The sequence below is a fragment of the Scardinius erythrophthalmus genome (assembly GCF_964197995.2).
Source record: "Scardinius erythrophthalmus genome assembly, chromosome: 24".
Taxonomy (NCBI): domain Eukaryota; kingdom Metazoa; phylum Chordata; class Actinopteri; order Cypriniformes; family Leuciscidae; genus Scardinius; species Scardinius erythrophthalmus.
In genome coordinates, this window is record NC_138244.1 from 8,189,644 (window position 1) to 8,204,860 (window position 15,217).

General features: G+C 40.6%; 1 protein-coding gene across 1 annotated transcript in view; it reads left to right on the top strand.

Moving 5' to 3' along the window:
- LOC308684252 (uncharacterized protein) overlaps nucleotides 1–15,217 on the top strand; it is a 65,333-nt gene that overhangs the window by 9,012 nt on the left and 41,104 nt on the right. The window contains exons 4-10 of the mRNA XM_081355367.1: nucleotides 1,117–1,821; nucleotides 2,784–3,488; nucleotides 5,088–5,792; nucleotides 6,587–6,733; nucleotides 7,303–7,462; nucleotides 8,940–9,051; nucleotides 9,926–10,039. Of these exons, the coding sequence (XP_081211493.1) occupies nucleotides 1,117–1,821; nucleotides 2,784–3,488; nucleotides 5,088–5,792; nucleotides 6,587–6,733; nucleotides 7,303–7,462; nucleotides 8,940–9,051; nucleotides 9,926–10,039 (2,648 nt within the window). The remainder of the gene's footprint in view (nucleotides 1–1,116; nucleotides 1,822–2,783; nucleotides 3,489–5,087; nucleotides 5,793–6,586; nucleotides 6,734–7,302; nucleotides 7,463–8,939; nucleotides 9,052–9,925; nucleotides 10,040–15,217) is intronic.

Genomic DNA, 15,217 nt, shown 5'->3' on the forward strand with positions numbered 1-15,217 from the left:
CTCTCACAATGCTGACAGTCAGCCCCCTCAATTTTATGCTCCGCTCCCAAACACATGACACATAAATCGTGTTTATCTCCACTCTGTTAAATAGCGCGAGCAGGGAGAAGCACACAACTTAAATGTCTCTTTCGCCATAATATTGTTTTAGGATGCTTGTGACAGACAACAATAAATAGACAGATAGTTTCGACATAGAGCACTTGCTGAGGCACAGAAGCTAACGCCGGTCAGACCAGATGTGCTTTTATCCTTTCCTGGTCGTGACATCACCCGCCCTTGACGCTCACTCTCGCCATCGGACTAGTTGACATACGTGCTTCAGACGCAATCACGCAGGGGCGTTCCCAAAGCGTCATCGACGCAGCGCGAGTTCCCTCAAAAGGGAACAACAAACAACTGCAAAAGCTTTTCTTGAATATAACCTTAAACATCAGCTTTACACCTATAGAAACGCCTCATGTTTGTGCTGTTTACAGTTTTTGCGAGACACTTTTACTGATTTCATATTGGTCAATACAGATTAGATTTTGGATCTGTTTATGCCACTTTAGTCTTTTATAAATATAATCAGTCACAAATGGTCTTTTTGGTTTTCTTTCCATCTAGTAAATTAATGTAAATGTAATACAGTCTTGTCTTTGCTGGTACTAATAGCCACCAGTGCATAGATAATGCTTTCCCAGGTGTGAACACACAAGAGAGAGATTTATTCATTGGTTTAAAGGGTCAATTTAATTATTTTTTAAAGAATATGCTTCTGAAACCATTATTCTGAAGCTATTTGTAATTTAGTCTTGCTTACTCTGTGTGTTCTGTGATCTCTTATGTTTTGTGTGTAGATCATTGAAATTAAGCAATTTTCTTTTCGTCATAATTCATAATTATTGTCCATCAATAACTTCTGTTCAACTCTGGTTTAATTAATTAAGAGTTTAATTACTGTGAGATACACTTATGTGTAATTTTTAATCAATAATGTGTAGTTTGACACCCATACAGATACAATTAACTTTATTTCAGTAACCCAATTTTCACACAGATAGAGATATTACTTAAGAAGATTTAAGATCTCATCCACCTTAAGAAGTGTGTTTGGTTCTCTATTTGTTGCAGGTGACGCTCAACATCTCTCAGAGCTGAGGATTGTGTTGACTGGTAGTAGAACTGTTGGTAAGAGTTCATCTGGAAACACCATCCTGGGCAGAGAGGAGTTTGACTTGAAGAGATCTGCTCAGTGTGTGAGGAGACATGGAGAAGTTGCAGACAGACACATCACTGTCATTGAAGCGCCAGGATGGTGGAGGAATTACACTGTAGAGGAGAGTCCTGAGATACTGAAACAGGAGATTGTGCTCAGTGTGTCTCTGTGTCCTCCAGGACCACACACTGTACTACTGATCATTCGTGTGGACACTAGATTTAAAGAGTCTGAGAGAAAAGCATTGCAGGATCATCTGAATCTTCTCAGTGAGAGAGTCTGGAGTCACACTATAGTGCTGTTCACCTGTGGAGACTCTCTATCAGACACATCTATAGAGCAGTACATTGAGAGTGAAGGACAGGATCTCCAGCGGCTGCTGGACAAATGTGGGAACAGGTTTCATGTTCTAAACAATCTCAACAGGAGTGATGACACTCAGATCAAGGGGCTGCTGGAGAAGATTGAGGAGACAGTGGCACAAAACAACGGCCGCCATTTTAAATTAGACAGAAAGATTTTAAAGGAGGTGGAAGAGAGAAGAAGAGCAGAGGAAGAGAGAGCAGAAGAACGAATGAAGAGAATGAAAAAACAGAGAAACAACACCAGATCACAGATGAGTTAGTGAATTTTTTTTTTTTTTTAATTCGAGTCACAAAAACAGCACAAAAATCAATGAAAGATACTTATGTGAGATTTATTATTGTGTAGTTAAGGCTTTTTACACTATTTTTATAAACCAAAGTGGCTTAGAGCTGTTATATTTTACATAATATTGCTTATAGGAATTTGCATTTCCACAACAGTTGTGTTTTGGTCTTGCTGCTGCTTGGACCTCATTTAAAATTTAACCAACTCATTTCAGTTGTCAAACATCCCCATCTAAAGTTCAAGCCAGTCTACATCAGGGCTATTCAATTTTGGCCCTCCAGTAATTTTAATATGGCCTTCCCAGCAAGTCTCTGTCTGCCTGATTCATAATAACATTCATGACAAAATCTCACAAGTGAGTAACTCAATCTCTTTCATTGATTTGAACACAGACCATACCATACTGGAGCAAGTACTTTTCAAAAATCTTTAGCCAAAGTTTAACTACCCTGGTTTCTCAGTTACGAACCTGAGCAGTTAAGTTTTATGCTTTCAGATTTATATACTTAATTTAGCTGCGGACAAATCTTAAAACAGAACAGACATTATAAGCGTTAAGCCACAGCACATGATACAGTGGTTGGATTTGAGAGCTGCCTTGCCATTGACAGGAAGGTGGTAAAGACTTCCGAGAACATCTCCACGTCCAGACTTCCCTCTGTGGCAGACATCCACACAGTACTGTCTAAAGAGAGCTACCAGCATTGTGAAGTACTGTGGTCTATTCCGCCCAGTGACTCTTGGGTTTTTGTTGGATCAGTGTTTGTTAGACCTGTTAGTGTTTGCTGGTCATGAATGCTTACAAACTTTGTTTATTTCATGTTCAACGTTTATAATACAGAGTTTATTAAATATTTGTAGAACAGATATTTACAGATTCTCAGTGTAATATAAAATTGGATCAGTGTGTTCTGTTGTTTATTTGTTGCAGGTGAAGCTCAACATCTCTCAGAGCTGAGGATTGTGTTGATGGGGTATAAAGAAGCTGGTAAGAGTTCATCGGGAAACACCATCCTGGGCAGAGAGGAGTTTGACTTGAAGAGATCTGCTCAGTGTGTGAGGAGACATGGAGAAGTAGCAGAGAGACACATCACTGTCATTGAAGCTCCAGGATGGTGGAGTAATTACACTGTAGAGGAGAGTCCTGAGATACTGAAACAGGAGATTGTGCTCAGTGTGTCTCTGTGTCCTCCAGGACCACACGCTGTACTACTGATCATACGTGTGGACTACATGTTTAAAGAGACTGAGAGAAAAGCATTGCAGGGTCATCTGGATCTTCTCAGTGAGAGAATCTGGAGTCACACTATAGTGCTGTTCACTCATGGAGACTCTCTGTCAGACACATCTATAGAGCAACACATTGAGAGTGAAGGACAGGATCTCCAGCGGCTGCTGGACAAATGTGGGAACAGGTTTCATGTTCTCAACAATCTCAACAGGAGTGACGACACTCAGATCAAGGAGCTGCTGGAGAAGATTGAGGAGACAGTGGCACAAAACATCGGCCGCCATTTTGAAATAGACAGAAAGATTTTACAGGAGGTGGAAGAGAGAAGTAGAGCAGAGGAAGAGAGAGCAAAAGAACGAATGAAGAGGATAAAAAAACAGAGAGACAACATCAGATCACAGATGAGTGAGTGAAATTTTACTTTTTATGAAAATAGAAGCAAAAAAGCTCAAAAAAGATAATATTTTCTTTTTCAACACTGTTCTCACTTTTATATTGGTCTATATATGTAGGAAAGGCTTTTTGGTCTGCTTTTTATAAGCGGGTTTAAGCTTGCTTTTTCATAATAGTGCTAGATATTCCCTTGTGAAAAAGATGTTCACTTCATTATTGCATTGGGTCCTCGGTAGAAATTGTTTTACGTGGGTGCTCCCGTGGTAGAATGCACTCAGTCCCCCTTTTCTCTCCACTAACACTGGTTCTACAAGTAGCAATTCAGGGCTGAGCATACAGCAGGCACAGCAGGCTGATAACAGTCAGAAGAACTACAATGTGCATCTCTAAAGCACAAAATAACATAAGGTTTTATATATAATTTACATAGATCTGTTATATTGATCTTGGAATATTGAGTTCATTAATTCTTGTGAGCTGAGGTTTCACCACATGATATTTAATACACATCATAGTTTATGACAAATTTTAAAAAATGGCGACCAGGCAATTCATCCAATCTCAGCAAATTCAGTAAAGATCATGTTTTTTTTACAAATTATTCAATAAATTTTGAGGAAAAATACTAGTAATTCTTCAAATCTCTTGAACTGTTGGTGGCGCTGCAACCAAATTTGGCGTGTAGATCAGATCATAATGCTAATGAAGTGTACCAAGTTTTTTAATAGCTTGAAGTATTGCTGCGATACAGCCTTTCATCCAGTGTGGTGTCAACATCATTGACTTTGCATCATAATCACTTTTGAATGGAGGCAGATATAAAAATACTGTTCAGTCATTACTGTGAGTTTTGGTAATAACTGGAAACTTTTCGAAGGAGCAGCCATGATAACAGTACATTTCAGAATGGCGACTACTGTAATGAGTCTAATGTAAGACATGGATTGTGATCAGCATGATAAGTATAATCAGATTAACTAAGAATTTAGTTTATGGACATGTTTAAAATGTATAAGAAAAAGAAGAGTGATTTTCTAAGCTGGTGGTGGAGCTGTGGAGGATGTCCTACAGACCCTAAAGTTGGACAGGAAGCACATGAACATTGTAAATGAAATCATATATTTCATTAGCAATCTTGTTATTTTTTTAACTATTTAAAAGAAAAGCATCTATTCTCATGAAAATACATTTCTTTTCTAACATTAAACATCTAAAAGCTTCAGTAACCCCCCATTCAGAGAGGGACTTTACTTTAGTGTTCAGGCACTAGTTCACACTGACTAAACTCCAACAAACACCAGCCTCCAGTGACTCATGGGTTTTGTTGGATCAGTGTGTTAAACCTGTTAGTGTTTGTTGGACAAGAATGCTTAAAATCTACACTTATTTCATGTACATCATTTATAAATAATACAAACCTATAGGTTTAGCATCATATTAAGGTCCAGATCACTCTGACAGGTTTATGATCTGTTTATGATCTGTTTATGATGAATGAACATTATCACTTACTTCATTACGATTTTATTAAATGTATATTGAACAAATATTTACATATTCTCAGTACAGTATAATTTTGAATCTGTGTGTTTTGTTCTCTATTTGTTTCAGGTGATGCTCAACATTTCTCAGAGCTGAGGATTGTGTTGATGGGATATAGAAGATCTGGTAAGAGTTCATCAGGAAACACCATCCTGGGCAGAGAGGAGTTTGACTTGAAGAGTTCTGCTCAGTGTGTGAGGAGACATGGAGAAGTAGCAGACAGACACATCACTGTCATTGAAGCTCCAGGATGGTGGAGGAATCACACTGTAGAGAAGAGTCCTGAGATACTGAAACAGGAGATTGTGCTCAGTGTGTCTCTGTGTCCTCCAGGACCACACGCTGTACTACTGATCATAGATGTGGATGATAGATTTAAAGAGACTGAGAGAAAAACAATGCAGGATCATCTGAATCTTCTCAGTGAGAGAGTCTGGAGTCACACTATAGTGCTGTTCACCTGTGGAGACTCTCTGTCAGACACATCTATAGAGCAGCACATTGAGAGTGAAGGACAGGATCTCCAGCGGCTGCTGGACAAATGTGGGAACAGGTTTCATGTTCTCAACAATCTCAACAGGAGTGACGACACTCAGATCAAGGAGCTGCTGGAGAAGATTGAGGAGACAGTGGCACAAAACAACGGCCGACATTTTGAAATAGACAGAAAGATTTTACAGGAGGTGGAAGAGAGAAAAAGAGCAGAGGAAGAGAGAGCAAAAGAACGAATGAAGAGAATGCAGAAAAGGAGAGAAAACATCAGATCACAGATGAGTGAGTCCACATACTTTATAATGCAGATATTCACACTGAGTATATTAAGTAAATCATGAAAATGTAACAGTCACAGCAATAATAACAATAAACTTCTTTTCATTAACCGCTATTTGTCAAGGCAATTTTTTTTTATCATTACAGCGATCTGAGATCTGTTTTGTTGAGAAAATATTTATATTTAGCCTACATTGTCCTAAATGTGTTACCACGTTTTCTCCATGAAAAAATTTGGACCCTTACCTTTTTCTGAATGGTATTTTTTTTTTTTTTTTTTTTTTTACACAAACACAAATGTTGACACTTATATTGATCGGAAAATAACCATTGTGACGGCTAAATTTGCAGTTTTCCCTTATCGTGTTCTTCTTGTTTTTTTAAATGTACATGTAAAAAACCTTTGGTAAAAGGTTTGCATTTATTGATATGAAATTAACAGGAAAAACACAGTATTTAGCTTGAGCTCCTGAGTTTGATGATCAACTTTTTTAATGGTTAAGACCTGTTATTACTGCTCATTAGTTCTTCAATCTTTTTGAAAGTTTTAGACCTTTTAAATAAATATGGTCGCAATAAATGGTGATCGGTCTTGTAATAAAGACTTCATAGATAAAACAGTAACAACACTTTAAAATCCTATCGGATTAAGAATTGATATAATATTTTAAAGGGCACCTGATAATGATTACCAATAGGCTATATAATTTTTAGGAACATTGAAAGTGTTAAATGTCAGAATTTTGGTCTGTATAAACAGTTTTAAATATTTTACTGATTTCATTTGTTTCTTCCAGTGAGTGTTTCTGCTTATAGTTCATTAAGATCACTATCAGGAGCAGACCCAGTTTCTGGTTCATCACGTTCCATAAATTCATCTCACACAAGTTACAAATCAGGGGCCATAAAACGATATAACAGCATGCAATGGATACCACCTGACAGTGAGTGCCTGTTGTTTATTGGCCACTTTCAGTGCACTTTTGTCTCTCGTTACATTTGTTTTTTTATCATTAGAGCAATAAATCTGTTTTGAGAAAATATTTATTTCTATCCTTCATTATCCTAAATCTGTAACCACATTTTCCACATAACCACATCACATAAAAACATTTGGACCCTTTAGCTTTTTCTGAATGTTTTACAACAATGTTGATAATTGATCAGAAAACAACCATTGTGACAGCTAAATCTGTCCATTTTTAAATGTGAATGTAAAAAATTTAATCTTGGTAAAAGGTTTGCATTTATTGATATGAAATAAACAAGAAAAAAGGTCACTTTAAATAAGTGCAATATATGGTGATCAGTCTTGTAATAAAGATATTTCATTGATAAAACAGCAACAAAACTTTAAAATCCCATCTGATTAATGAAGAATTGGTATAATGTTTTGCACCTGATAATGATTACTGTACCTATTGGCTATATTATTTTTAGGAACATTGAAAGTGTTAAATGTCAGAATTATGGTCTGTAACAGTTTTAAAACCTTTAACCTTTTAACCCCCAGTGAGTGGAGATGAGCAATCGGACACATGGTCTGTGGGAAGTTCAGCTTACGGTTCACTAAGATCACTGGCAGAAGCAGACAGGGATTCATCTTATAGCACATTAGGCTCAAAAGCCTCCTCTCACAGCTCAGGAATCGGGTCTTTGAAATCCATACCAGAGTCTGTGGAAGATTCAGGAACCAGTTGAACACTTGCTTTGCCCAAGATCCCAACACTTTTCCCTAGAATGCCAAGGAAGCATGATAAGCATGAAGAAGATACTAAGACGACATGAAGGGGATTGAATTAATGAAAGATAAATAGTATCTTTAAAATGTGGACATTAACTATAAATATTAATAAAACTATAAGGAATGTGCAGTTGTTTTAACCATAAGTGATGTCTAGATGAATTTTAGTTCACATTAACAGAGATGTGTATATATACATTTAAATATATGTAATCAACATAAAAATAGTGCAGTGTCTAAATCCTTTTTTTACATTTTTTTAATTAATTATCTCATAATTGAGAAAACTTACATGGCAGCATAATTTTATGCTGACTGTTGAGAACATAAATCATGTTACATGTCGTAATTACCATGTCGTAATTACCATAAATAAAGCTCTGTATGCTTTTGAAATCGAATCGCTCTCGCTGTACTTTGTTCTAGATGGTATTCTGTGTGTAATTGGATTGGGTGTTAATGCTGAAACTATTAGATTCTTGTATAACTATGTTGCATAGGTATTAACATATAATATACACGACCATTTAGATCATCAAAATACAAATTAGTAGACACAAAAAATGTAGTTAAGGTAACTAGCACTTTGTGTCATAAAGCATGCATAAAATGGTATACAATACAAAAGACACTGTACAAGACCGTAATAATCAACACACAATGTCCTGGAGATATTAATGTTCATTCATAGCAGGTTTGCTTATGAATTAATGAAATAAACCCTTTTTTTAAAGAAAGTATGCTTCCCTAATTCATTCTTTAGCCTGATCCAAAGTGAGTCCACCGCTGCCATCCATAACCAGAGGCTCGTTCTGCCTTTTGGGGGTTACCACAGACCCACTGGTGTCTCGTTCTGTTGTTGGTTGAGGTGTTTTAAACACTATTTGTTAAATATAACAAACAATTGTGTCTGATTTGCCACAGTCACTATAGTGCCAAGAAAATATACAAACTCATCAAAACTTGAGTCAATATATGAAAGCTCTTTTATAACATTGAATATATTTCAAATGACAATACTGATTAACAGTTTTTACATCCAACTACTGCATATAAAATATTTAACTTAAGATAGTCCTAAAGATTTAGAAAAGTGTTCCTATCCATTTTCAACCATACAAGAAGACTTATTAATATGCTTTACAGCAATATTTCATTCAAACACTGTAAAGGTAGCATTCAAGATATAGAACAACTGAGGTCCTTAACATTACAAACCCACTTTAGCCCCAAAAACCCAATGCAATAAACTTGAAAATACAGTGAAATGTGTTTAAAATTCATCTCTTAAGTGAAATCCTTTACAGTGATACAAGAAGTGTAAACAATCATCCCAGAAAACGTGACTAAATAAATACAATCCAAGCCTTTATTACGAAATTGATTCTCCAGTATCTTTCCCGTAGGATCCGTGATGACATCACTGGTGTGTTTTACACTCGCGTCAGGAAGCTCAGATTGAGGCTGCTGGGGAGCTGGATGGTCTCGAGGGCCACAGATGAAGGGTTGAAGGGGAAAGTGACTGACAAAATGATCTTGGCGTCCATCAGTAACTGAGAAGACTCCTTACGATCCTTTAATAAATTCTGTGGAGTGGAGGGAGAAGTGTTTAACCATGAAAAATATCAAACAATATCTGCTTTAAAGTACATTTAAAAACATGGAGAAATGACTCACCTGTACAGACTTTATGAATGATATAGACACTCTCTCTTCAAACTCATTCACTGGTGTGTACAAGCTGAGGATTTTCACAATCTGTCCCAGAGAGACACAGACACAGCACATCAGAACTCAACTCACAGTTTCATTTGGAAGACTCTATTCACCACACACACACACACACACACACACACACACACACACACACACACACACACACACCTGTTGGGTGGTGAGAGCCGTGCACATGGTGCAGATGGCATCTGCGTCGTCCTGGCTCTTCTTCTTGATCTGTAGAAGCTGAGCCGCCTGAATCAGAGGCTCCAGAGACTCACGAGCTCCACTTAGGGGAAGCAGAAGGGCAATCTAGCAGGAGGCAATTTAGGTCATAAATGAAGGCCTTTTGAGTTATCAAGAATCAAAGAACAGTGTAGTCTGCTCGGGGGGGGGGGGGGGTTAAGAAACCAGTCCAAACCAGCTGAGGATAGAAGGTATCTTTTCTGTAAGATTACACTAACCAAGAAGGGTGTGATCAAGATGTTGGGGGCCTGTAAAAAATTCTCAGTTTTATTATGTCTTCAGGATTTTTGCTTACAATCTGGGTAGCTGCGGAACTGTAACGAATCCTCAGAGAATAAAGCCTTTTCTCTTTATTACAATTTGCCTCTTGAATGTTTCTTACACCTGTTGATGCTGTTTTTCCCAGTGAGATAAAAAATTGCTATTACAGCTGGTGTCAGAAGTGGGATCCTGTGCGGACGCTTCTTCTCCTGGTCCTGAGAACGGATTTGACGGGAAAGTGCACGACCTCGGCAGCACCAGGCGGCCGTCTCATACCTCGACGGTTTGAGATAGAAACTCAACAGATTACGGGAGAGAGAGCCAATACCGCATTCAGGGCCAGTGGAGGAAGCTCCCACCAGGACCATAAAGAATCCGCGGATTGCGGGAGAAACAGAAAAAGCATCTCTGGGTAAGACACGGCAAATTGTTTTATTGAAGTTGAGTGTAATTTGATAATTGTGAGTGAACATGAACCATATTGGCTGAGTTTTGCTTTTTGGTACGAGCGAGAGGTGATTCAGTTAAATCACAATTTTTGGGGAGAAATTGATCTGACAGTTTCAGACCGGTTTCTGCCTCACTTAGCTCGTTAGTGGACAGGGGTCCACTGGTGATTCAGAGAAATCACAGCTGCTGGGTGATTGTGTTCTACTCGAAATGTATGTAAACCTTAGAGAAAGTTTCTGGGTGATTGTGTTCTACTCGAAGTTTTACCACATTGAATTAAGTCAAGCGAAAAAGTGCAGGTGAGAGAACTTTGAGTGGAACGTAATTACAAGACCACATTGAATTAATCAATTAAAACAGAATTAAGCAAGCGAAAAAGCGCAGGTGAGAGAACTTTGAGTGGAGCGTAATTACAAGTTGACGCCCGTCCGATCTCGGGGTAAAAGATCGGGTCTGTCGAAGACGTTTGACAGATTCTGTAAGACACGTGTCGAATTGTGAAATCCAGAAAAGAGGAACTCAGCCAAAATGGGGTCATCTAACAGTAAACCAGATCGTTTTTACACACCTATTTTGTGTCAAATGAAAAATTACGGCTAGAAATGCATGCAAGAAATTGAGAAACGGATAATTGTTTAACAAAAAGGTTGTTGTAGTCGTGTTCAGCATGTGTGTAAAACTGTGAACAGACAGTAGTTTGTTGAACTAACGAAGATAGGGAAAGATAGAATGTTTTTCCTGATGGAAATTATAAACAGAGAATTGTTGGACTGCAGATAAAAGAGAACAGATGCAGAAGGAACTAGCATGTAGGGGAAGATAAAGTTCATGGAACAATTTATGAACGCCTGTTAAGTCAAATTAAGTTAAAAATGGTATGAAAAGTGAGTTTTTAGATAAAAATAAGGCATTGAGTATGATTAACAGGGATTAACATGATATAAAGATGAACAAAAGTTTTATTAAGCAGAATGGGAAACAATTTTATTTTACTGGTAAAATAGTGATGTCTAGAGAATTTTCATAATAAAAGTTGAAGGAGCAAGCAGCTATAATGGCTGCCTGTGCGATTTAGGGATTGAGAGATGAGTAATAGGATATTTTGTTTTTTTGTGAAACAGCAGAGATAAGTGGGACCGAGAAAATGATAATGTTAAGTTGAATCTGCAGCCTAACCATTTGATAGAGGAATACTGTTTCAACACAGTTTTAATGAAATTGATGGCATATAGTACAAATGTTTATACTTTATGAAGAGTCCTGAAACAAACAGTAGGACAGAAGAGAGCAAACGCTGTAAGCAGCTGTGCTCTGAAGCTTTGACTTCAAAGAAATGTGAAGTTAAAAAAAGAAAATGTTTAGTGAAAACCCCTTAGAATATGTTGAGTGATTTTCTTTGCAACTTATGAAAATTAATGTGCTGCCAATAATAATGATGAAGATTATGATTTGGCTATTGTGATTGAATCCACACTGGTGGACTGTAAAAGAATACAGAGAACTGCTTATCAGTGGCTCTGTTTACATTCCTGATTGGGACACACTGCTTCAAGGGTGTGCAGTAAGTTGGAGCTGTTTGCAAGCTCAATGATCAAACTATAGGTAAAGAGAGTGTTTTAATTGTGGTCAGTGGGGCCATTTAGCCCATAATTGTAAATGGACACTCAGAAAAGAAAGTGATAACGTGAAAGTGACGTGTATTAATGTGGGTTTTTGAAAGTAGAACAGTATTTAAATGACGATAATAAAGTTTTCGTCTGAGAAAGAACTAAGAATGTGAACGCAGTGCTAAAGAAAGTGAAAAGAACGTGCAAGGGAGAAAAGAAAGTTAAAGGAAAGTTAATAGATGGAAGTCGTAAGAAGGTTGAAAGATTTAAGTCTTAAGGGAATCGTTTTGAAGGAAAGAGCTAGTGAATTGATGAATACAGGTTGATGTAAAATTACAGATAATAATGACTCCAAACAAATGAGTTGCAGAATATTTTAAAAGTACCGGTAACTAAAAGGATGATTGTGTTTTTAATGGAATACTTTAAAAGGGTTTAGATGATGTAGAGAGACTAATCTGACAGATTATTTACAATGATAAATGCAAAAAATGTATCAAAAGCGGAGAGTGCTAGCAACCTCAAAAGTTAGTGTGAATCCTAATTGGAGATTGATAAACTCCTAGGAAAAAAAAAGAAAAAAAGAAAAAAACAATAAAGTAATTGAGAACTTGACAACTAAAATTGAGATGAAATGTGATCAAATAAGTAGAGGCAGTGTTACGGGATTAACAGTTGCTAAATGTAAAATGTGTAGAAAGGCATCTGATTAAACAAACAGGGCCCGGTTTCCCGATAACGCTCACTCTTAGCGCGCTAAGAAAGCTTGAAAGATATATCTTACCAAAGTTGTTTATGTTCCTAAGTGTGTTCCCCGAACCATACCTTAGGAAGCTGCTTAAGATATACTCTTACGTGCGACGTTACCCGGCGCTGTCCGTGGCAATGGTGCTGAATTGTTTGATATTGATGGCTCGACAATCAATTATTCTCTCGTGCAGGGGCTGTTTATGTGAGAAAGCGGTGATCTTTATAAATGAAGCACTTCAGAAATAGTTGAAATTGCAATTTATTCTGATTATTGGATATTATAAAAAATAATCCAAACTATAATAGCCTATAATAGCCTAGCCTACATATTTTAAAATTGTAACATATATTGCTGCCACAATAACCTTTTCAAAAATTTACGTGCCTTCTTCTCTTTCCAATTTTTGTTCGCTGAGGTGGAGCTGCGATGAAATATTGTTCTTGTAAATACTTTCCAGCATTGTAATAAAAGTTTACATCTTGCGTACGGTGCTCGGCAGTGATCAAAAAGGATTTAAACCGTGAATTTTGAATCTCTTGTAAACTCAGAGATGTGGATTCAGACCGCAATTAAATTACCACACGACCTGTTTGTCAAAAAACAGAAGGTACTAATTTGGCCAGGGATTTTTACGCGGGTTGGGTGAGAAAAACACTGATATTATTGTCACGTTACAATAAAGAAACTAATGGAGAACTCAAAAGCAAGGAGAAATAATATTTATTTATAAAAGAAAAGACAAAGCACAAAACAAGAACTTCAAAAAAACATACCAAGCGGGTTACAGGAGAACAGGAACACATGACAAGACAACGATCCGACACAGACTGCAAACACAAAGGAACTTATAAAAGGGACAAATCAGGCAGGTAATGAGGGAACAACAGGTGGGACAAATGAAACCAATAATGAGATAACAAGAAGGGTGGGGTCAAAACAGAGACAGGAACACAAACACCACATGTGCTACACAAGACAGGACAGGCATGTGACATTACCCCCTCCTTAAGGAGCGGCTACCAGACGCTCCACTAGGGACAGGAGGGACAGACCAGGGCGGGACGGGAGGGACAGAACAGGGTGGGACGGGAGGGACAGACCAGAGTAGGGCAGGGGACATGGACAGTTCGGGAGGCCAGGGCGGGCCACAGAGTTCGGGCGGCCAGGGCGGAGACCTTCCCTCGGGCGGCCAGGGCGGAGACCTTCCCTCGGGCGGCCAGGGCGGAGACCCTCCCTCGGGCGGCCAGGGCGGAGACCTTCCCTCGGGCGGCCAGGGCGGAGACCTTCCCTCGGGCGGCCAGGGCGGAGACCTTCCTTCGGGCGGCCAGGGCGGAGACCTTCCCTCGGGCGGCCAGGGCGGAGACTCTCCCTTGGGCGGCCAGGGCGGAGACTTTCCCTCGGGCGGCCAGGGCGGAGACTTTCCCTCGGGCGGCCAGGGCGGAGACCTTCCCTCGGGCGGCCAGGGCGGAGACTCTCCCTCGGGCGGCCAGGGCGGAGACTCTCCCTCGGGCGGCCAGGGCGGAGACTCTCCCTCGGGCGGCCAGGGAACAGGCACCGGCTCAGGAACAGACATCACCGGCTCGGGCACAGGAACTGGCACCACCGGCTCGGGCACTGGAACTGGCACCACCGGCTCGGGCACTGGAACTGGCACCACCGGCTCGGGCACTGGAACTGGCACCACCGGCTCGGGCACTGGAACTGGCACCACCGGCTCGGGCACTGGAACTGGCTCGGACACTGGAACTGGCACCACCGGCTCAGGCACTGGAACAGACACCACCGGCTCGGGCACTGGAACTGGCACCACCGGCTCGGGCACTGGAACTGGCACCACCGGCTCGGGCACTGGAACTGGCTCGGACACTGGAACTGGCACCACCGGCTCGGGCACTGGAACTGGCACCACCGGCTCGGGCACTGGAACTGGCACCACCGGCTCGGACACTGGAACTGGCACCACCGGCTCGGGCACTGGAACTGGCACCACCGGCTCGGGCACTGGAACTGGCACCACCGGCTCGGGCACTGGAACTGGCACCACCGGCTCGGGCACTGGAACTCCCACCACCGACTCGGGCACTGGAACTGGCTCGGGCACTGGAACTGGCACCACCGGCTCGGGCACTGGAACTGGCACCACCGGCTCGGGAACAGACACCACCGGCCCAGGAACAGACACCACCGGTTCAAGTGTGTGCGTAGCCCACACACACCACATGGCTGTGGTCATAATGGCCAGTGTCGCGGTCACTGAGGGCTCAGGAACAGACGTCTCCGGCTCCGGCTCAGGAACAGACACCACCGGCTCAGAAACAGACACAGAAACAGACACAGGCTCAGGAACTGAAACAGACACAGACACTGGCTCCGGCTCAGGAACAGACACAGACACTGGCTCCGGCTCAGGAACTGGAACAGACACAGACACTGGCTCCGGCTCAGGAACTGGAACAGACACATACACTGGCTCCGGCTCAGGAACAGACACTGGCTCCGGCTCAGGAACAGACACTGGCTCCGGCTCAGGAACAGACACTGGCTCCGGCTCAGGAACAGACACTGGCTCCGGCTCAGGAACAGACACTGGCTCCGGCTCAGGAACAGACACTGGCTCCGGCTCAGGAACAGACACTGGCTCCGGCTCAGGAAC